General features: G+C 45.3%; 7 protein-coding genes across 7 annotated transcripts, besides 1 other annotated feature; 5 read left to right on the forward strand and 2 right to left on the reverse strand.

Moving 5' to 3' along the window:
- Positions 1–206: 206 nt before the first annotated feature.
- TSTA_013630 (heme a biosynthesis protein, putative) lies at positions 207–1,838 on the forward strand (the record flags this gene model as incomplete). The annotated part of the gene is made up of 2 exons (XM_002483452.1): positions 207–1,507; positions 1,538–1,838. Exons 1-2 carry the CDS (start codon positions 279–281, stop codon positions 1,836–1,838), a joined length of 1,530 nt encoding a protein of 509 aa, XP_002483497.1. The 5' UTR covers positions 207–278.
- Positions 1,839–2,435: 597 nt separating this feature from the next.
- Positions 2,436–3,310, reverse strand: TSTA_013640 (uncharacterized protein; the record flags this gene model as incomplete). The annotated part of the gene is made up of 2 exons (XM_002483453.1): positions 2,436–2,561; positions 2,597–3,310. 2 exons carry the CDS (start codon positions 3,308–3,310, stop codon positions 2,436–2,438), a joined length of 840 nt encoding a protein of 279 aa, XP_002483498.1.
- Positions 2,565–2,651: a microsatellite.
- Positions 3,311–4,255: 945 nt separating the features above from the next.
- On the forward strand, positions 4,256–5,648 carry TSTA_013650 (actin binding protein, putative; the record flags this gene model as incomplete). The annotated part of the gene is made up of 2 exons (XM_002483454.1): positions 4,256–5,208; positions 5,236–5,648. Exons 1-2 carry the CDS (start codon positions 4,362–4,364, stop codon positions 5,646–5,648), a joined length of 1,260 nt encoding a protein of 419 aa, XP_002483499.1. The 5' UTR covers positions 4,256–4,361.
- Positions 5,649–7,177: 1,529 nt separating this feature from the next.
- TSTA_013660 (acylamino-acid-releasing enzyme, putative) lies at positions 7,178–9,410 on the reverse strand (the record flags this gene model as incomplete). The annotated part of the gene is made up of 2 exons (XM_002483455.1): positions 7,178–9,296; positions 9,379–9,410. 2 exons carry the CDS (start codon positions 9,408–9,410, stop codon positions 7,178–7,180), a joined length of 2,151 nt encoding a protein of 716 aa, XP_002483500.1.
- A 1,586-nt stretch (positions 9,411–10,996) lies between these two features.
- Positions 10,997–11,785, forward strand: TSTA_013670 (uncharacterized protein; the record flags this gene model as incomplete). Its single annotated transcript, XM_002483456.1, has 2 exons — positions 10,997–11,198; positions 11,274–11,785. 2 exons carry the CDS (start codon positions 10,997–10,999, stop codon positions 11,783–11,785), a joined length of 714 nt encoding a protein of 237 aa, XP_002483501.1.
- Positions 11,786–12,855: 1,070 nt separating this feature from the next.
- Positions 12,856–14,996, forward strand: TSTA_013680 (uncharacterized protein; the record flags this gene model as incomplete). Its single annotated transcript, XM_002483457.1, has 2 exons — positions 12,856–12,959; positions 13,017–14,996. 2 exons carry the CDS (start codon positions 12,856–12,858, stop codon positions 14,800–14,802), a joined length of 1,890 nt encoding a protein of 629 aa, XP_002483502.1. The 3' UTR covers positions 14,803–14,996.
- Positions 14,997–17,324: 2,328 nt separating this feature from the next.
- TSTA_013690 (uncharacterized protein) lies at positions 17,325–19,837 on the forward strand (the record flags this gene model as incomplete). Its single annotated transcript, XM_002483458.1, has 9 exons — positions 17,325–17,414; positions 17,465–17,565; positions 17,631–17,866; positions 17,917–18,405; positions 18,460–18,652; positions 18,710–18,859; positions 18,916–19,403; positions 19,459–19,665; positions 19,719–19,837. 9 exons carry the CDS (start codon positions 17,325–17,327, stop codon positions 19,835–19,837), a joined length of 2,073 nt encoding a protein of 690 aa, XP_002483503.1.
- Between the last annotated feature and the right edge of the window lie 182 nt (positions 19,838–20,019).

Genomic DNA, 20,019 nt, shown 5'->3' on the forward strand with positions numbered 1-20,019 from the left:
AGCTGAGAGTTGTTGAAGATGAAGTTATCGAAATAAACAAACAATGAATGACGCCGGGATATTTTTTGGATAGTAGCTGGTGGACTCTTAATGCGGGGCCATTCCACCACTCGTGATTCGTCCGTTGTGATTGGAGCTTTCCTTCCGTTCTTTTGCGGACTTCCAAAAAGAACATGCTATGGTCTCTTCACTTCATGCCCCAGGTCACCACAATTCACCTGTTATGACGAGTCAATCCTGAGTCCTATGATGCGCATACTCAGCAGCATTATTCGGTAATGCTTCTACGACCAGCACTGATACGGCCGCCCGTGGCCCGAGACGCGGCTTCACTATGCTCCCGTTGCCTGTTCAAGGCGAGCGTAGCTTCACAGCGAAGTTTCGCAACGTCGGAGGGACGACGATCTAGCATTGGGAGCTCACCGAATACTCCTAGACTATTTCAGAAAAAAGAGTTCTTTATTTCATATGATCCTTCGAAACGCGTGGTTAAGAAAAGTGTTTTGTCGTCATTACCGACAACCCGAGATCATACGGCATCGCTCAGTACAGGCAGTTCGGCTGTCAACACCCCAATTCCTGGAGCACCAGAACAGACGCAGGAACTCCCGCACAGACGGCGGAAAAGACTAAAAGAGGAAGCAAAGTCTCGCGACGATGGCCCCGAAGAACAATTGCCATTAGACGCTTCAGCTCAACTCTCTGCCTTATCCTCCTCCCTTCCTACCTCATCCCTACGCAGAAAATGCGCTGCGTACCTTGCGCTCGCCAAACCTCGATTATCCGTTCTCATCCTTCTCTCCACAACATCAGCCTATGGATTGTATCCGATAACAACACTACTCGCTCTCGATCCATCTGTGGCTCAACTTCCGACCCTTTCCACTTCGACGCTCACATTTCTATATCTTACGGCGGGCACATTCCTTTCTTCCGCCAGCGCTAATGCATTTAATATGTTCTTTGAGCCTGAATATGATGCTCTCATGTCCCGGACACGCAATAGACCTCTCGTACGGGGACTTATCTCCAGACGCGGAGCGTTGATTTTTGCCATTGCAACTTGCATCATCGGCATCGGTCTGCTGTATATCGGCACGAATCCAACAGTTGCCGGTCTATCAGCTGCCAACGTCTTTCTGTACGGTTTCGTTTATACCCCGATGAAGAGAATACATGTCATCAATACATGGGTCGGAGCCATTGTCGGCGCAATCCCACCCATGATGGGCTGGGTAGCCGCAGCCGGACAAACGGCTACAACAGGGCATGATACATGGAAGGATATGCTACTCAGCGAGGAAAGTCTAGGAGGATGGATCCTAGCTTCTATGTTATTCGCCTGGCAATTCCCACATTTCAATTCCCTTTCCCATCTTATCCGTTACGAGTACAAAGCAGCTGGTCACAAAATGATGTGTTGGGTAAACCCTGCTCGGAACGCGCGAGTTGCACTTCGATATTCGATACTCATGTTCCCCATCGCCTTTGCATTCTGGTGGGGGGGGTACGTGAATAATTGGTTCCTTGTTAGTAGTTCACTGGCCAATGGATGGATGTTGAAAGAAGCATATCGTTTCTGGAAATATCAGGGTGCTAAGGGGAGTGCGCGGGGCCTGTTTTGGGCGAGTGTCTGGCAATTACCTATCTTTCTGATCGGAGGTCTCGCCACGAAAAAGGGCGTATGGGACGGGGTGTACCGAAGGATTTTTGGTGAGCCGGACGATGATTTTGATGATGACGAGGAGTCGTACGAGGATGAGACGGAAGAAGATAACGTCCCTACTGGAAAGACCGGGAATATAGTGCCACTGAAAGTGGCCGAATCAAGGGCATAGAAATGGCTAGCTCTTTTTGTTTTAAATTTTTTTCTTACTTGATTTTGGTATATGTATTATTTGGATATTCTAAGAGTGCATTCCATGTATTACTATTACACTCCACATCTACTACATCCGAGGGCTCCGCTTTGCATCCAGCATAGGTATCTTAGGAGATGTAATTGTAGAATCCCTCCCTACACAATTGGAATTTAACACCAACTTCGGCACTAGTCACTGTAGATAGATTATCTGATGAAATTTTATCATATTGATATTTCTATGGCCTGCATAATATGTATAGACAATATAAATCTGTAACTTCGGAGAAAATAAAAAAAGAAACCCTATTATTAAATCCTCCTTTCTCAAGTTCGCTAGGACCAACGCAGATATCAAAAACACCGATAATATTCCGCAAGGACACAAGTCTATAATATATTCGAAGGTAACTCTTTCTCTAGACATTGGAGAAAGGGATTGTGGCTTCGGTTAGATGTGCGCATATATGCAGCAATGAAAAAATGAGAAGAAAATTGTATAGAGGGACGGGAAGTATGTGCATGTGTAGTGGTATGTACAATCATATGATGACGACCGGTATGAATCATTCGGTCAGAGAGCAAGGAGTGCGTAGATTACCGACTCTCCCATGATAATCGGCGGTGAGTCGAGGTGTGGGAGTGTGGAATTGATCGGCGAGAGGATAGTGAACGCCGAGTTGGTGTTGATTGATCGCGGCTGTGATGATAGTGATGGTGATAAGATTGACGGACATATTGATCATGAGGATGAGGATGGTGGACATGATGGTGATGATGTTGACGATGAGACATATGCACATGCGCCATTGGTGGGGACGCAATTATAGCAGCAGGAGGAGCAGATGGTACTGTATAAGCAGCAGACGGCGCAGCTTCCGATGCACCCTGCTGCACCTGATTCTCATTCAATGAATAATTAGACAAACTCCCACTTCGCCGATGACTTCTCAACGATGACGCTCTTGAGCGTGAATAGAACGATGATGCGCAGGATGAATACGGCGGTGGTGGTGTATCCCTTGTCTCAGTAGATGTATGTCCAAAACTGCTTGGAAATGAGTATGCGGATGATGCGTCGTCCACTATTGCTGGAGTTACAGTTGCGCTGCTGCTTCCGCCTGTGCTTTGTGATTGGAGAGTTTCCTCCGGTTCAAAATCTTGCCTGTTTTTCTCATCTGGTCTATGCTGTTGCTGATCATGGGTCCGTTGAAAGTTACTGTTATTCTCGAGAGTCTTCTCATGAATGCTCATGGGACGCGGAGTGTAGCGCGGTAATGGGACAACTGGAGCATAGCCGTTGTCGACTAAGTCGTAATGTGGCGGTTGATGATGGTGCATTTGCATTTGCAATTCCGGCCTAGACATGAACCCAGCTTCTGAATGAGCTGGTACCTGGGTCCGAGGCTCGGGCTTGGAGGAACTTATACAACCACAGAATTGTGACATAGTGGTTGGTTATTGACTCAACCAGAGTCGAAATATCTTTGATATATCAAAGCTTGTGCCAATTAACGGGAATTCGCTAGATGGTCGGAAAAAATCCCAAGGACACTCTGTATAAAAGAAGAGCAGATAGCAAAGTTTGTCAAAGGTACATTCGACTGTATCAAAGATCAATCGCCGGACCCATCTCGGATATCCCACCACTTTGGATCGGGTCCCAGATAACAGACCGACGGGATACAGTTCGTAACCCAATGTCAGTAAAGAGCCGTCAGAATAGTTATGAGAGAGGATTTGTGGACGTGGGGAGCAGAAGGAGAGAAGAATGGAGAAGAGGAGAAGTGACAAGTGGACTGAGAGTTGAGGCTGAGTCCAGGGCAGCCGTACTTCTCAGGCACCAGCGTTTAGTTGGTGGCCTAAGGCTTTCCATTTGGTCTTCCCCGCCCAACGCCTTATCGATAAGACACATCACGATCAGCCTTATCGCCTTGACGTTTCCAATCAACTTCAACCCTCTTATACGTTCACTATTTTATAGATCTCTATATATGCATATATAAGTTTTATTGAATATTTCTCTGACTTACGTCATCCTTTGAAGCATCATCGATCAAAAAATTAGGGCGAACCCGCTAGTCCTTCAATACTATCTGTCATTGAGCTCGTCTCACGTGCCTTCCAGGTGAAGCCACATGCTATGATTAGGACAAGTCCAGTACTATCTGTTTCTTCATGTTTCTTCGATTGGGCAAATATTATAGTTGACACTTCTAATATCAATAAGAGACAAGAATCATATCTAGGCATGTTGTCAAAAGCATCCTTTTAGGGTTTTATTGTTAGGGTTACAATCAACCAATTAGCGTTGAGCGATATTGGGTGGGTCCATTGTGACCCGAAAACGGAAAGGTGGGAAATTTTTCTGAATCGACCGCAAAAACTTCAACATTGGCAAATCACTACAGTCATTTAGTACCAATACACTCGTTGTCTACATAACGTTCTTTCCCGTCTGATATTCTTCAAGACTAAGTGTCCTTGTTCCCAGAGCAAAATGCCCGCTCTCCCCCCCGATGGCGACTATGTAACCATCTCCCAGCTCGTCGAGCCCCCCACCATACCCAGCTGGCGCTCCCACGACCCAGCCCGAAACGCCAAACGAACAGACCCCTTCGCATTCGGACAACGCTACCTCGAAGAAGGCGACGACGTCTTCTCATACAATGCCTGGGACCACGTCGAAACCGACGAGGATTACAAGGCTTATGCGGAATTACAATACGCCAAGCAGCGCGAAAACCCCGCTTCAGACTGGCATAAGGCACTATACAATTCGAACCCGGCGAAATTCTGGGATCGGTTTTATAAGAATCATAATCAGAATTTCTTCAAGGATAGGAAGTGGTTGAGACAGGAGTTCCCTGTCTTGGCGGAAGTGACTAAACAGGGTGCTGGGCGCAAAGTGGTGTTGGAGGTTGGGGCTGGTGCAGGCAATACCGCTTTTCCTTTGATTAACAATAACGAGAATGAGGAGTTGATGCTTTTCGCTTGCGATTATTCGAAGAATGCGGTTAAGGTGATGCGAGAAAGTGAACATTACAATGAGAAGTTTATGCGTGCCGAGGTATGGGACGTCACACAGGAAGAAGAAGAAATAGATGGCGAGATAAAATCTTCATTGCCGCCTGGAGTGGAAGAAGGTTCGGTCGATGTGGTTATTCTCATCTTTATCATGTCTGCTCTTGCGCCAAATCAATGGAGTGCTGCTCTACGAAATATATATCGAGTTCTCAAACCGGGTGGTCTCGTCCTGTTTCGCGATTATGGTCGTGGTGATCTTGCGCAGGTGCGGTTTAGGAAGGAACGCTATCTGGCGGAGAACTTTTATGTGCGTGGTGATGGTACGAGGGTTTATTTCTTCGATCCAGAAGAATTGAGGAAGATCTGGAGCACTTGGACATCAGAGAAAGGATTAACAATGGTTCATAGCGGCAATGACAGTGATAGCAGTGATAGATATGACAAAACGGAAAATTTGGAGGGAAACCAGACAGAGGACAATCCCGAGAGAACATCAGATGAAACAGCAGACAAACAAAGAGAGCAGAAGCTCATAGAACGGACGGATAAGACAGGAGAGTCTGTTGAAGGCGCCTTTGAGGTTCTAAATCTGGGCAAAGATCAGAGACTTCTAGTCAACCGACAAAGACGACTCAAGATGTATAGATGTTGGCTGCAAGCTCGTTTTAGGAAACGAGTCGTTGATAATTCTGGTGAGAGTCAGCAATTGGCACCAACAGCTGAATCGATTGCAGAGGGGCTTGCGGCTACTACTTTATAGACTATTCAATTCGACTATTTCTCGTGTACGACGTTTACTGGTAAAAATTTTACAACTAATTCTATAAATCATCAGCTGTAGATACCAGTTATGACTTGAGGCTTTCTATCATTTGCGACATTTACTAGGCACCCATAGACTGACACTTGTCTCCTCGTAAGACTCATTCCTTCGTTGAACCTATTACACATGGATTATTTGAAGATGTCCCATTGACCTATTTGATGTATGAACACAATTTATGAGTCCTCTTGTAGCGAAAATCAACACAGAAGCACATTTGGGCCATCAAGTCTTCGTCAAGGCAAGATGGTTGAGCCCTAAGGTATGCAGATCTTCCCAATACAGCTCTCGCTATGCAATGCCAATGTATTTGTCATAGGAGATGATTCAAGATAGTCAATCTATTCTCTCTTCGACTCTCCGAGAATACCTTCTACCCACTTCCCTCAAACAGGAAGGTAAGTCCCCGACATTAGGTTGGCTGAATCATAATATGAATGGACAAAGTTGTTAGCCGACACATATATTATCAACATGTGTTTCGAAGAGCAGTGAATCCTACCTTATGCCCCGTGTCTGTGTTGTCCTTCTCCTTAGGGCTTGATTCCACAGCTGCTGCTGAAAGTTCTTCTTTCGGCTTCTCGGTTGCTTCTAGGACCTTTGCTTTCAAATCCAAAGTCAACCATAAGCAATATGGCAAAACAAAGAGCTTTTCAAGTGTCCATTAGCGTACCTTTTGCGGCCATCCCTGAGCCCTATGCGAGCCACTCTCAGGAGACGGAACCCTAGGTCATTTCACAGGATTCCGAATGAACGTAACTCCTGAATCTTTCTCGCGACATCGCTCTGACTTATGCCCCGTCTTGAAGCAGGATTTGCATTCCTTCTGGCAGGCCTTGACCTTGTGCCCCTTCTCGCCGCATACAAAGCATGTAGCGGCAGGACATTTGGTGCTCCAATGACCCCGTTGCTTGCACCTGAAGCAGTAGTTCTGGGGACAGTTCTCAGTCATGTGAGTGTCAATTTCGCGACATATTTTGCACTCAGGTGTGATCGCTGGAATAAGCATCTTGGTTAGGCTCTTTAGGATGTAAATATGTAGAATGAATATACAAGTAACAGTGATGTTTAAGAGTGGCAGCTATTGAGATAGAATGAAATTTGGCAAATTCAAACCATAGATCAAGAATGATGGAGTTTAGAAAGAATAATCATTCTTCAAATGTAGGGAGATGTGAAAAGGCAATATAGAAAATAGGGCATGCTCTACAAACGCGTATTATTTTGATGGCAACAACCGGTTAGAGCATGTGTGGTTGCTCGATTCTCAATCAATGAAACAGCGACAAATCAGCTAATGGAAATACAGTTGCTGACATACAATTTGAAAGAAAGATCCAAAATTATGACTCAGAGTAGACAGCCACTTGTAGAATTCCAAGGCTACATAAGAGAACCACATCTATCTAAATGACTGGGAGTACCCTAGCACGCTATCTCGATGAGCCGTATATGCGTACAAATAATTAAGACATTCCCGATATTTTCTCTTCATAAAGACGGTACTCCTTATTCTTTGGTTTGACATGTTTGTTCATCCAATCAATCACTGTACGATACCACAGCAACAAGTTTTCCGGATGTTGATGGCGATTCTCAACTGGGAATATAAGAAACTTGGTTTCAACCCCTCTCAGCTTTAAGGTGTGGAACGATGCTAAACCTTGCGCATATGATTGCTGAAGATTGAACTTGTCGTGGATGATCAAATGGGGTGTTTGCCAATGACCAGCATACTGTGCTGGGTCCCATTTCTCCCATTCAGATGGATGCTCCCACGGTAGTCCATTGAAATCATGACGAAGAGCTTGCAAATCACTTGCAAGCTGAGTTGTCATGCTGAAGATGCCATTATCCGTAATTAGTGCTTTGAAAAGTCTGCCAAATGCATGGCCCTGTATCCAATTCACCATATACCCTCCGTACCCAAGGCCTATTGCCGCAGCTCTCTCTGTATCCACATAGTTGAGATTGTTTTTGAGATATTCAAAGACTTTCTGGAGATCCTCGTACGGTAATCCACCCCATGACCCTCGGATTGCATCCGTAAAGTCTTGTCCGTAGCTTCTGCTTCCCGTGGGATTTGGTGCTATGACTACGTATCCTTGCTCGGCAAGGGTAATCAGGTTCCAGTTCGTGGTCCATTGGTCAAGCCACACATCCTGAGGTCCATCATGAATGAACAAAACCACCGGATATCTTTGACCAGACTCAAAGAAAGATGGCTTGACGATCCATGTATGCACTTGACGTCCATTTGCACCAGGAGGCCAAATTTCGTCAATCTGGCCGCGGGAAAGACTGATATGAGGAGCAAATAGAGTCTGTCCAGGCGATTGCGGGTCAAAGATAACATATTTCCTACTATGGCTGAGAGCATCACAGGAAACCAGCAATTTGGACTTGGAAGACTCAGATGATATTGATATAACGTCAACGATGGACCCATAGAGTAGAAACCCATTCAACAGTTCTAACGAAGCTGGTGTGGGTTTGTCTGGCCACCAACCATCTAGTCCCAATTTATACAGAACCTGCCGCCCTCTCTCCTCTACCTGGATCAGCAATGATCTATCCATGCCATATGCGATAGCACTAGGACTCAAATTCCACTGCCCTTCACCGTCGTCAGATCCAAAAAGCTCTTCGCTCTCTCCGGTTTGATTATTATAGATGAAAATAATTCGATTCTTGTCAGAATTGTATCCTTTGCTTTTCTGAGATAGGAAGATAACAGTGGTGTCATTGTGTTTCAGAATAGGCGATGAGATATTACCTCCTAGACCTCGATGTCTGAAAGCAGAGTAAAGGCTATCTAGTGGATAACCGTCCCAGCGAAGCATCGGGCAGACGTAGCATGAGCAACTATTTTGCTGAAAATCATCAAGATCATTCCCCACGAAGGTTATAGTCCAGGAATTGATGTCAAAGTTACGACAATGCTCTTCTTGACCAGGGGTAATCCGTAGGTACACTGTTGTGAGTTTGAAATGATTCATTAAATTCGTCAGTTTTCCCATCGTATAGCGACCACTGGGCGTTTCTGACGGCCGGGTAAGAGTCCCAAACCAGATAACAGTTTTTTGCGGGCTTGTAACCGAATTTGTGTGAGGAAATCCTGTATGCAAATGACCAATACAGTTGCCGGAGTTTGAGATCTGGTCCATAGGGTTGAAGAGAGAACCGTCGGTGTTGACTTTACCTACTACCGCGAATCCTAGATCATCATCAGTATCTCCAATAAATGGCATTCTGGTAACTCTCAGATTTGATATATGCCCAGGTACAGTGCCTGCTACATATTCATCATCCACAAGCCGTGCATCACGGATAGCCAGGTTGGTATGTCCATTCTGTGATGATTCAAGCCAGACGAGCTTGCCACTGCTACCGAGCCACTGCGGATAATTTGCGGTGATATTCTCAGTGATAGGCCATGATCGGTGAAGTGTCTTCAGATCTATCACGCGAATTTGCTTTTGCATAGAGTGCGACTGGAAAGAGTAAGCGCTCTGCACGTAGACAGCGAGTCTCCCTGCAGCGTCTGGAATAGGGTGACTTTTATTCGGGGCTTCGAGAAGTGCCCTTAGGAAATTAGTTGATAGTCGTTCAAGACAGCATGAAAATAAAGTGATGGAATCTCGAGAGGTTGTAGTTCAAAGCTTACTTGGGAGGCAGTGTGTCGTGTGTGACGGTCATTCTGGTATTGCAAGACTGCCTAACAAAGAAGTTAGTGATAGTTGGACTCCAGATTATGTTGTTTTAGCTGATCTCGAGGATGTAGAGCAAGCAAATGAATATATAATTCACGGTCCCATCATATATAGCTGTCCTCAGCAACCCTGAAGTAGGCTAATGTGGGCGAATCACATCAGCGAGTCAGGACAATCCGGATACCCAGGTAGTCAACCAGCATAAAGCAGCAGCATGTCGAACGATGTAGCATCACATACCTATATCTTACATGGGCACTTAGATAAAATAAGTATAAAAATCGTTCATAACATACAACCTCCTATTTTCATGAGGCTCTATGAAAGATCTTTGTGTTAATTTGTTACATTTGCATGTACCGGCAGCAGGATTCCAACCAAATTACTTGGGAATCCTTCTAGAGACACATCCCGTTCTAATAGGCAAGCATTCCAATATTTCATCTTCCTCTGCTTCTCCCAGGTCTTTTTTTTTAATCCACAATGAGGAACATTTACTGGCACTGTCAATATAAGACAAATTCTATATGCAACACTTATAGGCCGCTTAATTCTACTTATTCATTCACCCAATACAACCGTAGAGGGTCACTGTATCGTGTGTATGAATGTAATCACAGAATGAAATCGAGTCGAATTGTCAAAGCAACAGTACGAGACTATTCTAAAAGTCCTTGTACAGGAGGACCCTTTTCCCAGACTTGACGAGACTGTGATGTTTTTATTTTTCGTTTCCAGAGCCAATCCCTAGTAAATTATCGGCTTAGCCCTGACTTCCCAGATCATGCTCCGAACGCTCACAGCAGTGTAATCAGTTAAAAGATGGTTACATGACTAGATAGTGACATTTTAGGGTTGTGGATGCTATCTTAGTGTATAAAAAAATGCAACGCTTTTAAACCGTCCAAAAACTAACTTCAACCAACGAAGAACAAACCGAATTAGAGGCTAAAAGAGATCTATTCCTCATCAATGAGTGGGACGTCTAGTATATCATTGGGGGCCATTCCAATATTTTGTACGTGAAATTGACCACTGACTGACTAGGAACAGGTTACTATTCGCATTAATCCAAATTACATATGGAGGCACAAACAACCAACGCTATAGTAGGCTCCTAGTAGAACTCCGAAAAAATTTCTCAGATAGGCAAGTATATCTCTTACACTCATGCGGAAGCAAGCCACGCACCTAATCATTGTCAGTCAAGCTTCTTCACGAACTAGCGGTGGAGTCACTAATCCATAAACTCATTTTTCGAGTAAGTGGTCGCGTATAATAGACACTACGTAGTGGGCTTCTGTACGTAGATAGTATGGCACGTACCTCAATCTAACTGCCCAGTTAGAGATTTTTTGAAGTATTTAAAAGCCATTAAGTGCCTTGCATTTAAAATGAAATTTCCTATATCGTCCTAAGACCTATCTATATTATGCCGCACGCAGCACTACCTTCCAGGATCTTGACATTGCGATTTAGAAGTTAGAAATCCATCTTGGAAAACATTTGGAAGCCTCTGGGCAAAGTCATAAGCCTCAGCATTAGCTGAATAATTACATCTGGTCAGTCATGATGAAAATAAAAAATTCAGCAGCCATATCCAAGTTCTATCGACCATCCGGGTTGGGAAGTATATTGTGGCACGAACTCGAACTTTGTTACGGCTTCGTGAGGCGAGATCTTGGGACTGGTCTATTGCCTGTGCCGGCGTTTACACTGGCTTCGTTACTGTATCGAAAGGCTTCCACTGAAGAGATCTATAGCGTGATACCATGTAGGTGAACCCTGTCCCAGGATCTAGCACTTCCTTGCCTCAAAATGTACCATATAGTGAAGCTAATGGAAATAGATGCCTTTATATACGGCTTCTTATATCTATACACGTTCGTAGTCGCCAACCAAATCGACGGTGTTAACGAAGACAAAGTTAACAAACCCGATCGCCCCATCGTCAGCGGAGCCACAACCCTCCAAGCCGCCAAAATCCGATGGGTGATCTTGACTCTATTGTATCTCGCATATAGTTTCCACCTGGGAGTCGAAAAACCCACGATCTTATGGATCTTAACAACTGTTGCGCATAATTTCCTGGGATTTGCGAACTTCGGCCCAACAAAAGATGGATGTATGGGTGCAGGATGTATTGCGCAGTTGACGGCTGCATGGGCAATTGGTGGCTCACCACCGGAAATGGGATGGAGGTGGATCAAGTATATCACCCTGTACATGTCGTGGCCGATTCCGTTGCAGGATTTGAGAGACGTGCCTGGGGATAGGGCTGTGGGGAGATTGACGACGCCGATTTTGCTGGGTGATACTATCTGTGAGCTTTCATCTCCGGCCAAGGGTACCGTTATGTAAATGTGCTGATTGATTGAAAGCGCGAATCTATATCTCGGCTGGTATATGTGTGTCTCAGGTAAGAGATTCTCTCCTGTTTACGGAGTAGTTAGAACTGTGGAGAAAGCGTGGATCAGCTAACGACAGGTTTGCCTGGGATAAAAGTACTTTCTTATAAGGCGCCTCATCCTTGAGTACAGATATGAACTCTCGACTATAATCCTTAGTACGCTACTCGCCGTGATGAGTCTGGCCGTCGTAGTACGACTATTCGTGTGGCGTTCTGTGACTGCTGACCGCTATTCTTACTGGCTGTATACTGTTATATACGTTTTCCAACCTCTTTCGGCGTGTGTTGTGTTTGCCTGAGCTATCTTGATTATGTACCAATGTAACTAGGGGCGTGGTTTGCATTGAATCGGAATGGTCTGTAGAATGATAGGAGGTAGACTTAATAATGTGGTTGCAAAAATCACCACAACCGCAAAAATAAGAAACGATACTTACCTATCCAATTCCCTTGTCATTCCTAGGGCTCATCAGCCGGCGCATCCAAATTAGCATAGATGCGCCTGGTATCGCCAGGGATCGAGGCAAGAACGACATACAAAATGACAAAAGCACAGGCTCCACTGTTATGCGTAAACAGAATAAAGACAACAAGCCTATATGTTCATTCTATGTGGAAAACATTCTAGCCAAAGACCGTTTGGACTGGGAGTGTTGCAGTCTTGGAATCATTCATTGAAAGCGGATATGTGGTATTGACGAAACGGGGATTTAATATTACATCTTTGTATGAGGCTTTTGAAGGACTGCGTAATTTTACGGTATCGGCACGTAAATTCAGCCAGCCGAGATGGTGGAGCTCAAAATGAAGACGACATTTCGACCAATAAAAGAGCATTTTTTACGACCCAGCCAATGGGAAGTCGTAAATATTGATATATCAGACCCGTGAGACCAAGTCAACGACTTTCCCGAATCACCCTCATGGATCTTATTTGCAATATTGTGCGATCTCTGGATTTCCTGCTTTGAAGAAAGAAATGTGTTGGTGTGAGAGTCAATAACTCAACATAAATTGCGCCATGGTCTCAGCGGGGAACTCTTCTTCGGACTCCCGAACTCAGACAGGTCAAAAACTCCAGCGGCAAGGTACAAGACACGTCAAATCTGGTTGTAGAACGTGCAAGTGAGCTTTATGGTTGTCTATCTATCAGGGGAGAGTAGCACTGACGGATATATCTAGGATTCGAAGGGTAAAATGTGACGAGACGCGACCCGCTTGTGGACGATGTACATCCACAGGACGTACCTGCGATGGATACGGTATTTGGAGTACAAGTTCTGGCTCCGGCATATCTCGCGGATTTCATCAGCGACAAGATCCTCGACTCGTCATTTCTGCAGACTATCACCGAGATAAAACCCACCACGAATGCTACAGGTCTAATCTTCTCGACAATGATTACAGAACGTTCAACTTCCTCAATCGTCCGGTTGATGCGGACGAGTTGGTGTGTTTAGAATTCTTCCGACTTCGCTCTCTAGTCAAACTTCCCGGATTCTTTGACACAAGTTTCTGGGAGCAGACTGTCCCGCAATTATCTCACACTACACCTGCCATTTTTCATGCTGTAGTGGCATTAGCATCCACTCAACGCAGTCAGGAGTATACAAGCTGCATGCGAAAGGGGTCGCACAATCCTTTCATTGATTATAAAGTCGAAATCAAGAAATGGGACCGGTACGCACTCCAGCAATACAACAAATCCATAGCACACTTGCAGTCGTATCTCGAAGATAACAGCCATGAGTCGGTGCAAGTTGCGCTGATAACTTGCATTTTGTTCATATGCATTGAATTCATGATGGGGTCTTATACTCGGGCCAATGTGCATATTGACCATGGGATTAATGTTCTAAAGACCTTACAACGAAAACGCCAGGTCTCTAATGTTTTAGCAAAAGAACGCGGCAAGGCAATCATCCGTGCTACTGATCCTAGGACGGTGGACGACCATTTACTTGAAATCCTGGCTCGCATGAATACCCAGTGCGTTTTATTTGGATACCCCTCGAGATACATACATTTAACAGAAGCAAGACCATTTGCGATTGGTATGATTCCTGACGTCTTTAATACGCTACAAGAAGCTCGCCAATATCTGGAAGTCTTGTTGAATAAGGTCCTTCGCTTGATAAATAAATATATGGATGATACACTGCTATTTTCGTTATGTGGATCCGATGATTGTCTTACAGAAACTCGAGAGCAACTGCAGGAGGCTTTCAATCGCTGGAAGATTGCGTACGAGAAACTTGCGCTAGGACTTCTATCACACATCTCAGTCCACTCCTACATTGCTTCACATCTCCTGCGTATATGGTCCATCATGGTCGATATTATGCTTCGCTCATGTCCCGAACCAAACGAGCCCTGGAGCGAAATGGCCTTCGACAAGTACACTCATCTCTTTGAAGAAATCATTTCCGTGGCCACGGACGTAGTTATGATGCGGCGATATCCGGGAAGATTTGTTCCAGCAGATATGCAATGCCATGTTGGGCCTCTGAATTTCTCTGCGGATATGGGTTCTGTGCCTGTAATGTACTATACTGCACTGAAATGTCGTGACCCGTCCACACGAAGACGCGCTGTTCAACGTTTGAAGATTGCACCGCATCGCGAAGCAGTTTGGGATGGCATCGCTGTTGCTGCGGCAGCTGAAGCGGTGATCAGATTGGAAGAGGGCGATCATTTCGGGCTGTATAACGATGCACAACTATCATCGTGCTCGCCATCGTCAGTGCCAAGCGACATTCTTCCTGAATGCCTCCGCTTTCAAGACGTTAGGATATTGATGCAAGATGGCTTGGAGCGCGGTGGAAAGATTTTAGGCAGGAGGAAGGGCAGAAATAACATCTCCTCTTCACATTGGGAAATTGTCGAGGAGTCATTTACATGTGGAGAGCGTCTCAACACTTTTACGTGGACAAACATCCGGGAGATGGGCAGGACAGCAGGTATCTAGCCTGCTAGATGCAATTAGTAAATGGTCCGCAGTTAACGCTGTGTTACCGGAAATCGGGCTATATCGAGGCAGACAGCCTCCAGACTGTGCTCTGATTTTTACCTACGTACCGGATTTCCTTTGACGCTTCCCGGCTTTCTCCTTGGGTTTTAGTGCTCACTCCCTCGCCGCTTTTACTCACTGAGTAGAACTGAGCACGCCCTGACCGCGCTGACCAGAGCAGTGAGCTTCGCATATGCTAGGTGTCGGAACGTGAATATCAAACTTAACGCGTTTCAGCACTGAATATCAGTTAGTCCGACGCGGCATGTGCGTGCCGCGTAATATCTAGCTAGCTATCCCCCGTCCCCCTTGCTTTTGATCGCCAGCGCCAAAGAGTCCATTACCTGTATATAAATCTGATATAGATCCTGAAACCCGAGGTTTACCCCTCGGCGGCCTTTGTCCCAATAGGGAATGGTGGGAAGCGTGAGAGCCACGAACCACGGCCGTTAAATAGAAACACACACACACACCCCCCTTTGCTTTTGGGGGCAGTCAAAAAGTTAATTTGAGGCTCGATATGTAGACACGTAGAACAGCTATTCCGACAAGCTGACGAGCCAGATCAATATGGTATGGAATTCCTGATATTGATGACTGCCCCCCAAGAGCAAGGGGGGATAGATAGCTAGATAGAACGCGGCACGAACGTGCCGCGTCGGACTAACCAATATCCGGTGCCGAAACGCGTAGAGTTGATATTGGCCTGAAATTAACCCAGAATTCCGACAATATATATCTAGCTAGCTATCCCTCGGCTCCCCTTGCTCTTAAGGGTCAATCATGAATTTGCTACGTTTACGGGAAGGTATAGAAGAGTTGCGATTGCCTATTGTAGCATGAGAATAGACTAGAGGACATGGGCAATAAAGATGTCGATGATGAGATTGAATTTGAAGCGGATCCCTAAGTTCATCAGGGCATTTTCAATTGAATCATCGAGAACCTACGCCACCACGAAGACGTGGGGTGCGAACACCGCCAAAACTCTCAATGGGCCTTGGGAATCCAGCTTATCTGCATTCTGCAACGCGAAATTTGCAACCATTTTCTCTCAGGTTGTGATGTTAGACTCTTATTGACCGCGTGAGCCTCAATATAAAACTTTTAGGGGAAGCATCAGCCATTCAAGGAAAAAAAAGCCAATTAAAAAGGAATAGCTTATTCCAGTCTAATCTTGATGGTGCCCATTGACATAAAGAAATATATAGAATTACTACGGGTCGTGTTTGAGGAACTTCATCTTGCAACGTATTTGATTTTAGAATATTTCCGCTGAATCTCTCCCTCAAAGAACAACTCTCCTCGAATCAATTGCGTTCTGGGATCGCTGGCTTCCTGAAATGCATGTGACGGGCACATATTCCTCAAGAGATGCTATCCTGGAAGTGCTATACTCGAACGCCGAGTGACCCAAAGCTATTAAATTGAATCTCTTACAAGGCATAAACGCGAGTTCTGTAACCAAGGTAGGTCTCGAGCCAGGTTAGGTCAAAGTCGGGCTAACTAGAACTGGTGAAATGACAACGGGGGACCTGGAGAGGTACGGGTGACCAGACCCTGAATTGCGTACCGGGGCCTTTGTCAGATAACCTGGATATCCGGCGAGGTAAAAGATAAGCTATTCGATCATGTCAACCAGTCACCTCAAAGCTACTTATATTTCAGCAAATAAGAAGCCATCCTCTTATCAGGGCTCAATATAGCCCTCAAGGTTTACCCCCTCATGATAGCTCACAAATCAACCCGCCAAAAGTGTCTATAAAGACCGGGCATTGAAACATGTTGGAACCACCTAGACCAAAAGACTGCGCGGATTCTAGATTATCTAGTACGGTAAGATATAGTATTGAACAGAGATCAGGCAGAATGAGGTGGGATTCCAACAAAACATGATGTATTAGAAGACAGAGAGACAGAGAACTCAATACACACAATCTTGCTAGTCACTTCTTTTTTTCTCATCCCAGTTAACCACTATTCAGGATTGGACTGGAGTAAACCTACCAATCCGACACCCTTCACTAGATCCGATGGCGTGCACCTAGGTAGCCATTTTCTGTAGGAGGCGCAAGGATGGGAGAGTGGTAGAAAGAGCGAAATTGCCACTAGAATTCATAGAAAACTATATAGCCTTTATACATTCAATTGATCATTTGTATCGGATTCCTCACTCTGCTTTCATGTATGCTCACGGGACCACCGCCATACAGGTAGACGTCGGTACCGCATTGGGCCTAGCGTGATCGTAGCAAGGACATCAACCTCGCACGCCACGGATCTCAGATAGTTAGTTAGACTTCTCAATATCACTCTCTCTAGCCCATCATCATATGCTAATATACATCCTGGTTTAGTTGAGTCATCTTAGGTTTAGGGTTAGGAACCAGTCACATGACATAGATACCATGGCACTTCGAGTCTCTCCAGCCTTTCCCCGGCTTCCCCGGTTTCTCTTCTAATCAAGCATCCAGGACCTGATGGCTGATCAGGCCACCACGCAGGGCCATGCGGTCAAACGCCGGCGAGTCGCTCTAGCTTGCGATGCATGTCGAACGCGAAAGTCAAGGGTAGGATTATCGCTCTTCACAACTTGCAAATGTAATAACTCCTCTTCTAGTGCGACGGTCGCCGCCCAGAATGTGGCATGTGCGAAGACTTGGGCTTTAGCTGTGTCTACACAGCTCCTATCACTACCACAAATGTGATTGTTCAAAAGGAGTATGCTATAATATTTTTCATAACCCTTTTTCTAACTGGGAATCTACTGGCTTATCACTTAATAGCTATCTTAGTAGCCTCGAAGAACGCGTCAAAGCGCTCGAGGATAGCCTTAACATAGTCAAATCTGAAGTTTCCGCCGTTAAGTCAAATATGAGCAAAGGAAGCTCTGATGAGTCCGTCAGGGAAAACGGACATAGTTATCAGAACGAGCAATCTCCCGAATTTGTGGAAACAGAGGACGCAATCGATGCGATGGGTGCCGTTGCATTTGCCGATGAGGAAGAATGTGGATTTTTCGGTGAGTCCTCCTGTTGTGTTCTTTGATGGAAGTAGCTGAGAATCTTCTAGGCGCTTCATCAAACATTGCCTTTCTTCACTATTTATCCTGTGCTGTAGCACGAAGTGAAAATATACAGAGAGAAATTACATCTCCAAGGATAGATCGTGTTACGTTTGATGGGGGTTTTGTTAATGCGACGCGTCCATCATCGCCAACGTTGGCCCATCCTCCCGAATCTCGGTCAAATATGTTTGTGTTACCTCCTGCTGAGGAGGCGTTGGCCCTGATCCACCAATATTTTAGCGACACGGGACTGCTTTTTCCTTACATTCATCCCGATTCAATTTTTGGAACCTACTCTGAATTGAGGAAGGGCTCAAAGAAGATTCGACGTACATGGCTTGGATTGCTAAACATGATACTCGCGATGGCCAAGCTGACGACGGTCTCAGAGCGTGCACCTGCCGAAGCCTGCATCAGAGAGTCCGCTGTATACTACAGCAGGGCTTTCAATCTCTGTAGGGGAGAGATCTTGCGTGGGACAACACTGGAAGTTGGTAGGTTGTAAAAGCCGCGTGTGGATGCTCCGACATGTCACTAATATGAAACAGTGCAATATCTACTGCTCATGGGTCAATACCTACAAGGGACACAGAAGTCGGTTCAGGCATGGACAATGCATGGCCTGACCGTCAAAGCTGCGCTTCAGCTCGGACTTCATTCAAAGGACGCCTCTAAAGCTTTCCCTCCTTTGGAACAGGAAATGAGGAAAAGAACATGGTTCGGATGTGTGGTTTTGGATAGGTACCATAACCAGTTGTTCTTGGTACCATTAAAACGATTCTAATTACTTCCTTTCAGAGTTCTAGGCATGACCTTTGGCAGACCCGCCGCTATACCGAACTGCTATGTCCAGTTGGATCTACCGACTTTTCAAGACAGTCCGGACGCTCTCCTGGCACCTGTTGACAATGTGGCCTACTATAGCATTCAATTCTTTAATTTAACCATGTTAGTGACGTTACTTCTGATCTACAAGAGACTGCACCATATCTAACCTGATGTAGAACCTTATACAAAGAGATGGGATGCATTATCGACCAATTATATGCCCAAAATCTTGGGTGCGGACCTCCTTTGTCCGTGGGCGAGACTGTTTCCCGTGTCCTTGGGATAGAAACCCAACTTCAATCCTGGCTGTTAACGCTTCCCGATAACCTCCGACAAGTGACCGCTACGGTCATTCGAGACGAGATAGAACGCGCCGGCATTCAACCTCAGTTCTTTCCGTTAAAGTTTCGTGTTATTCTGACCTTGCGATACCTGCATGTCCAAATCCTCCTGCATCGGCCCGTCCTTGTGAAGTTCCTGGATGCTATGGAAGCTTCGGAAGCTGAGATAAGTGAAGACAGGCTTCTTAAGGATATTGGATGTAGTAGCATGAAGAAGATTATTGAATCAGCTATGGGCATCATCGATATCGTCTATGAGCTTGTTTCGTCTCCTGAATGGACACGAAATCTCCTTGGTGCCTGGTGGTACACACTCTATTATAGTATGTTCCCATTAAGTTTCTTATCTACGTGTATCTAATGTTTACTTCACTCTAGCATTCAACGCGGCACTCGTTATCATTGGGGCAACGTGGGTCCATAGAACTAGGCGATCTGCTATAAACTGGGACGAGGTATACACCAACATTGATATTTATCCAGGTCGTGCAGTTACATCTCTGTACAAATTGAACAGAAATCGAATGGTAGACCGCTGCAGATCCTATCTCGAACAGTTGATGTCTGCTCTTTGCCTTCAGCAGTGTAAGGCCTCCTCTCCCGCTGGCAATCATACATGGGCTAATCGAGTGAAATAGCGCAAGAAATTCCGGACTCTGTCTCAAACACGGGTCTCCCGGAAATGAACATTGAATTTGGCGAATTTATGATAGATGACCTCTTTTCGAAACACGGCCCAGATTTCAATCATTGGTAAGCTACTGTCAAGGAAGGTGACGAGAGCTAGGGACTGCACTTGACAGCGGTTTACCATTGTTCAAAATCAACAACTACGAATGAGCAATGGTCTATTTGCTCAATCTTACCAATAATTATTATTTACTTTAGAAATGTATAATTTGGATCAGAATAGAGCGTCTATCGAGGAAGGAGTGGTCA

Source organism: Talaromyces stipitatus, genomic scaffold (genome assembly GCF_000003125.1).
Source record: "Talaromyces stipitatus ATCC 10500 scf_1105507295549 genomic scaffold, whole genome shotgun sequence".
In the NCBI taxonomy this organism is placed as follows: domain Eukaryota; kingdom Fungi; phylum Ascomycota; class Eurotiomycetes; order Eurotiales; family Trichocomaceae; genus Talaromyces; species Talaromyces stipitatus.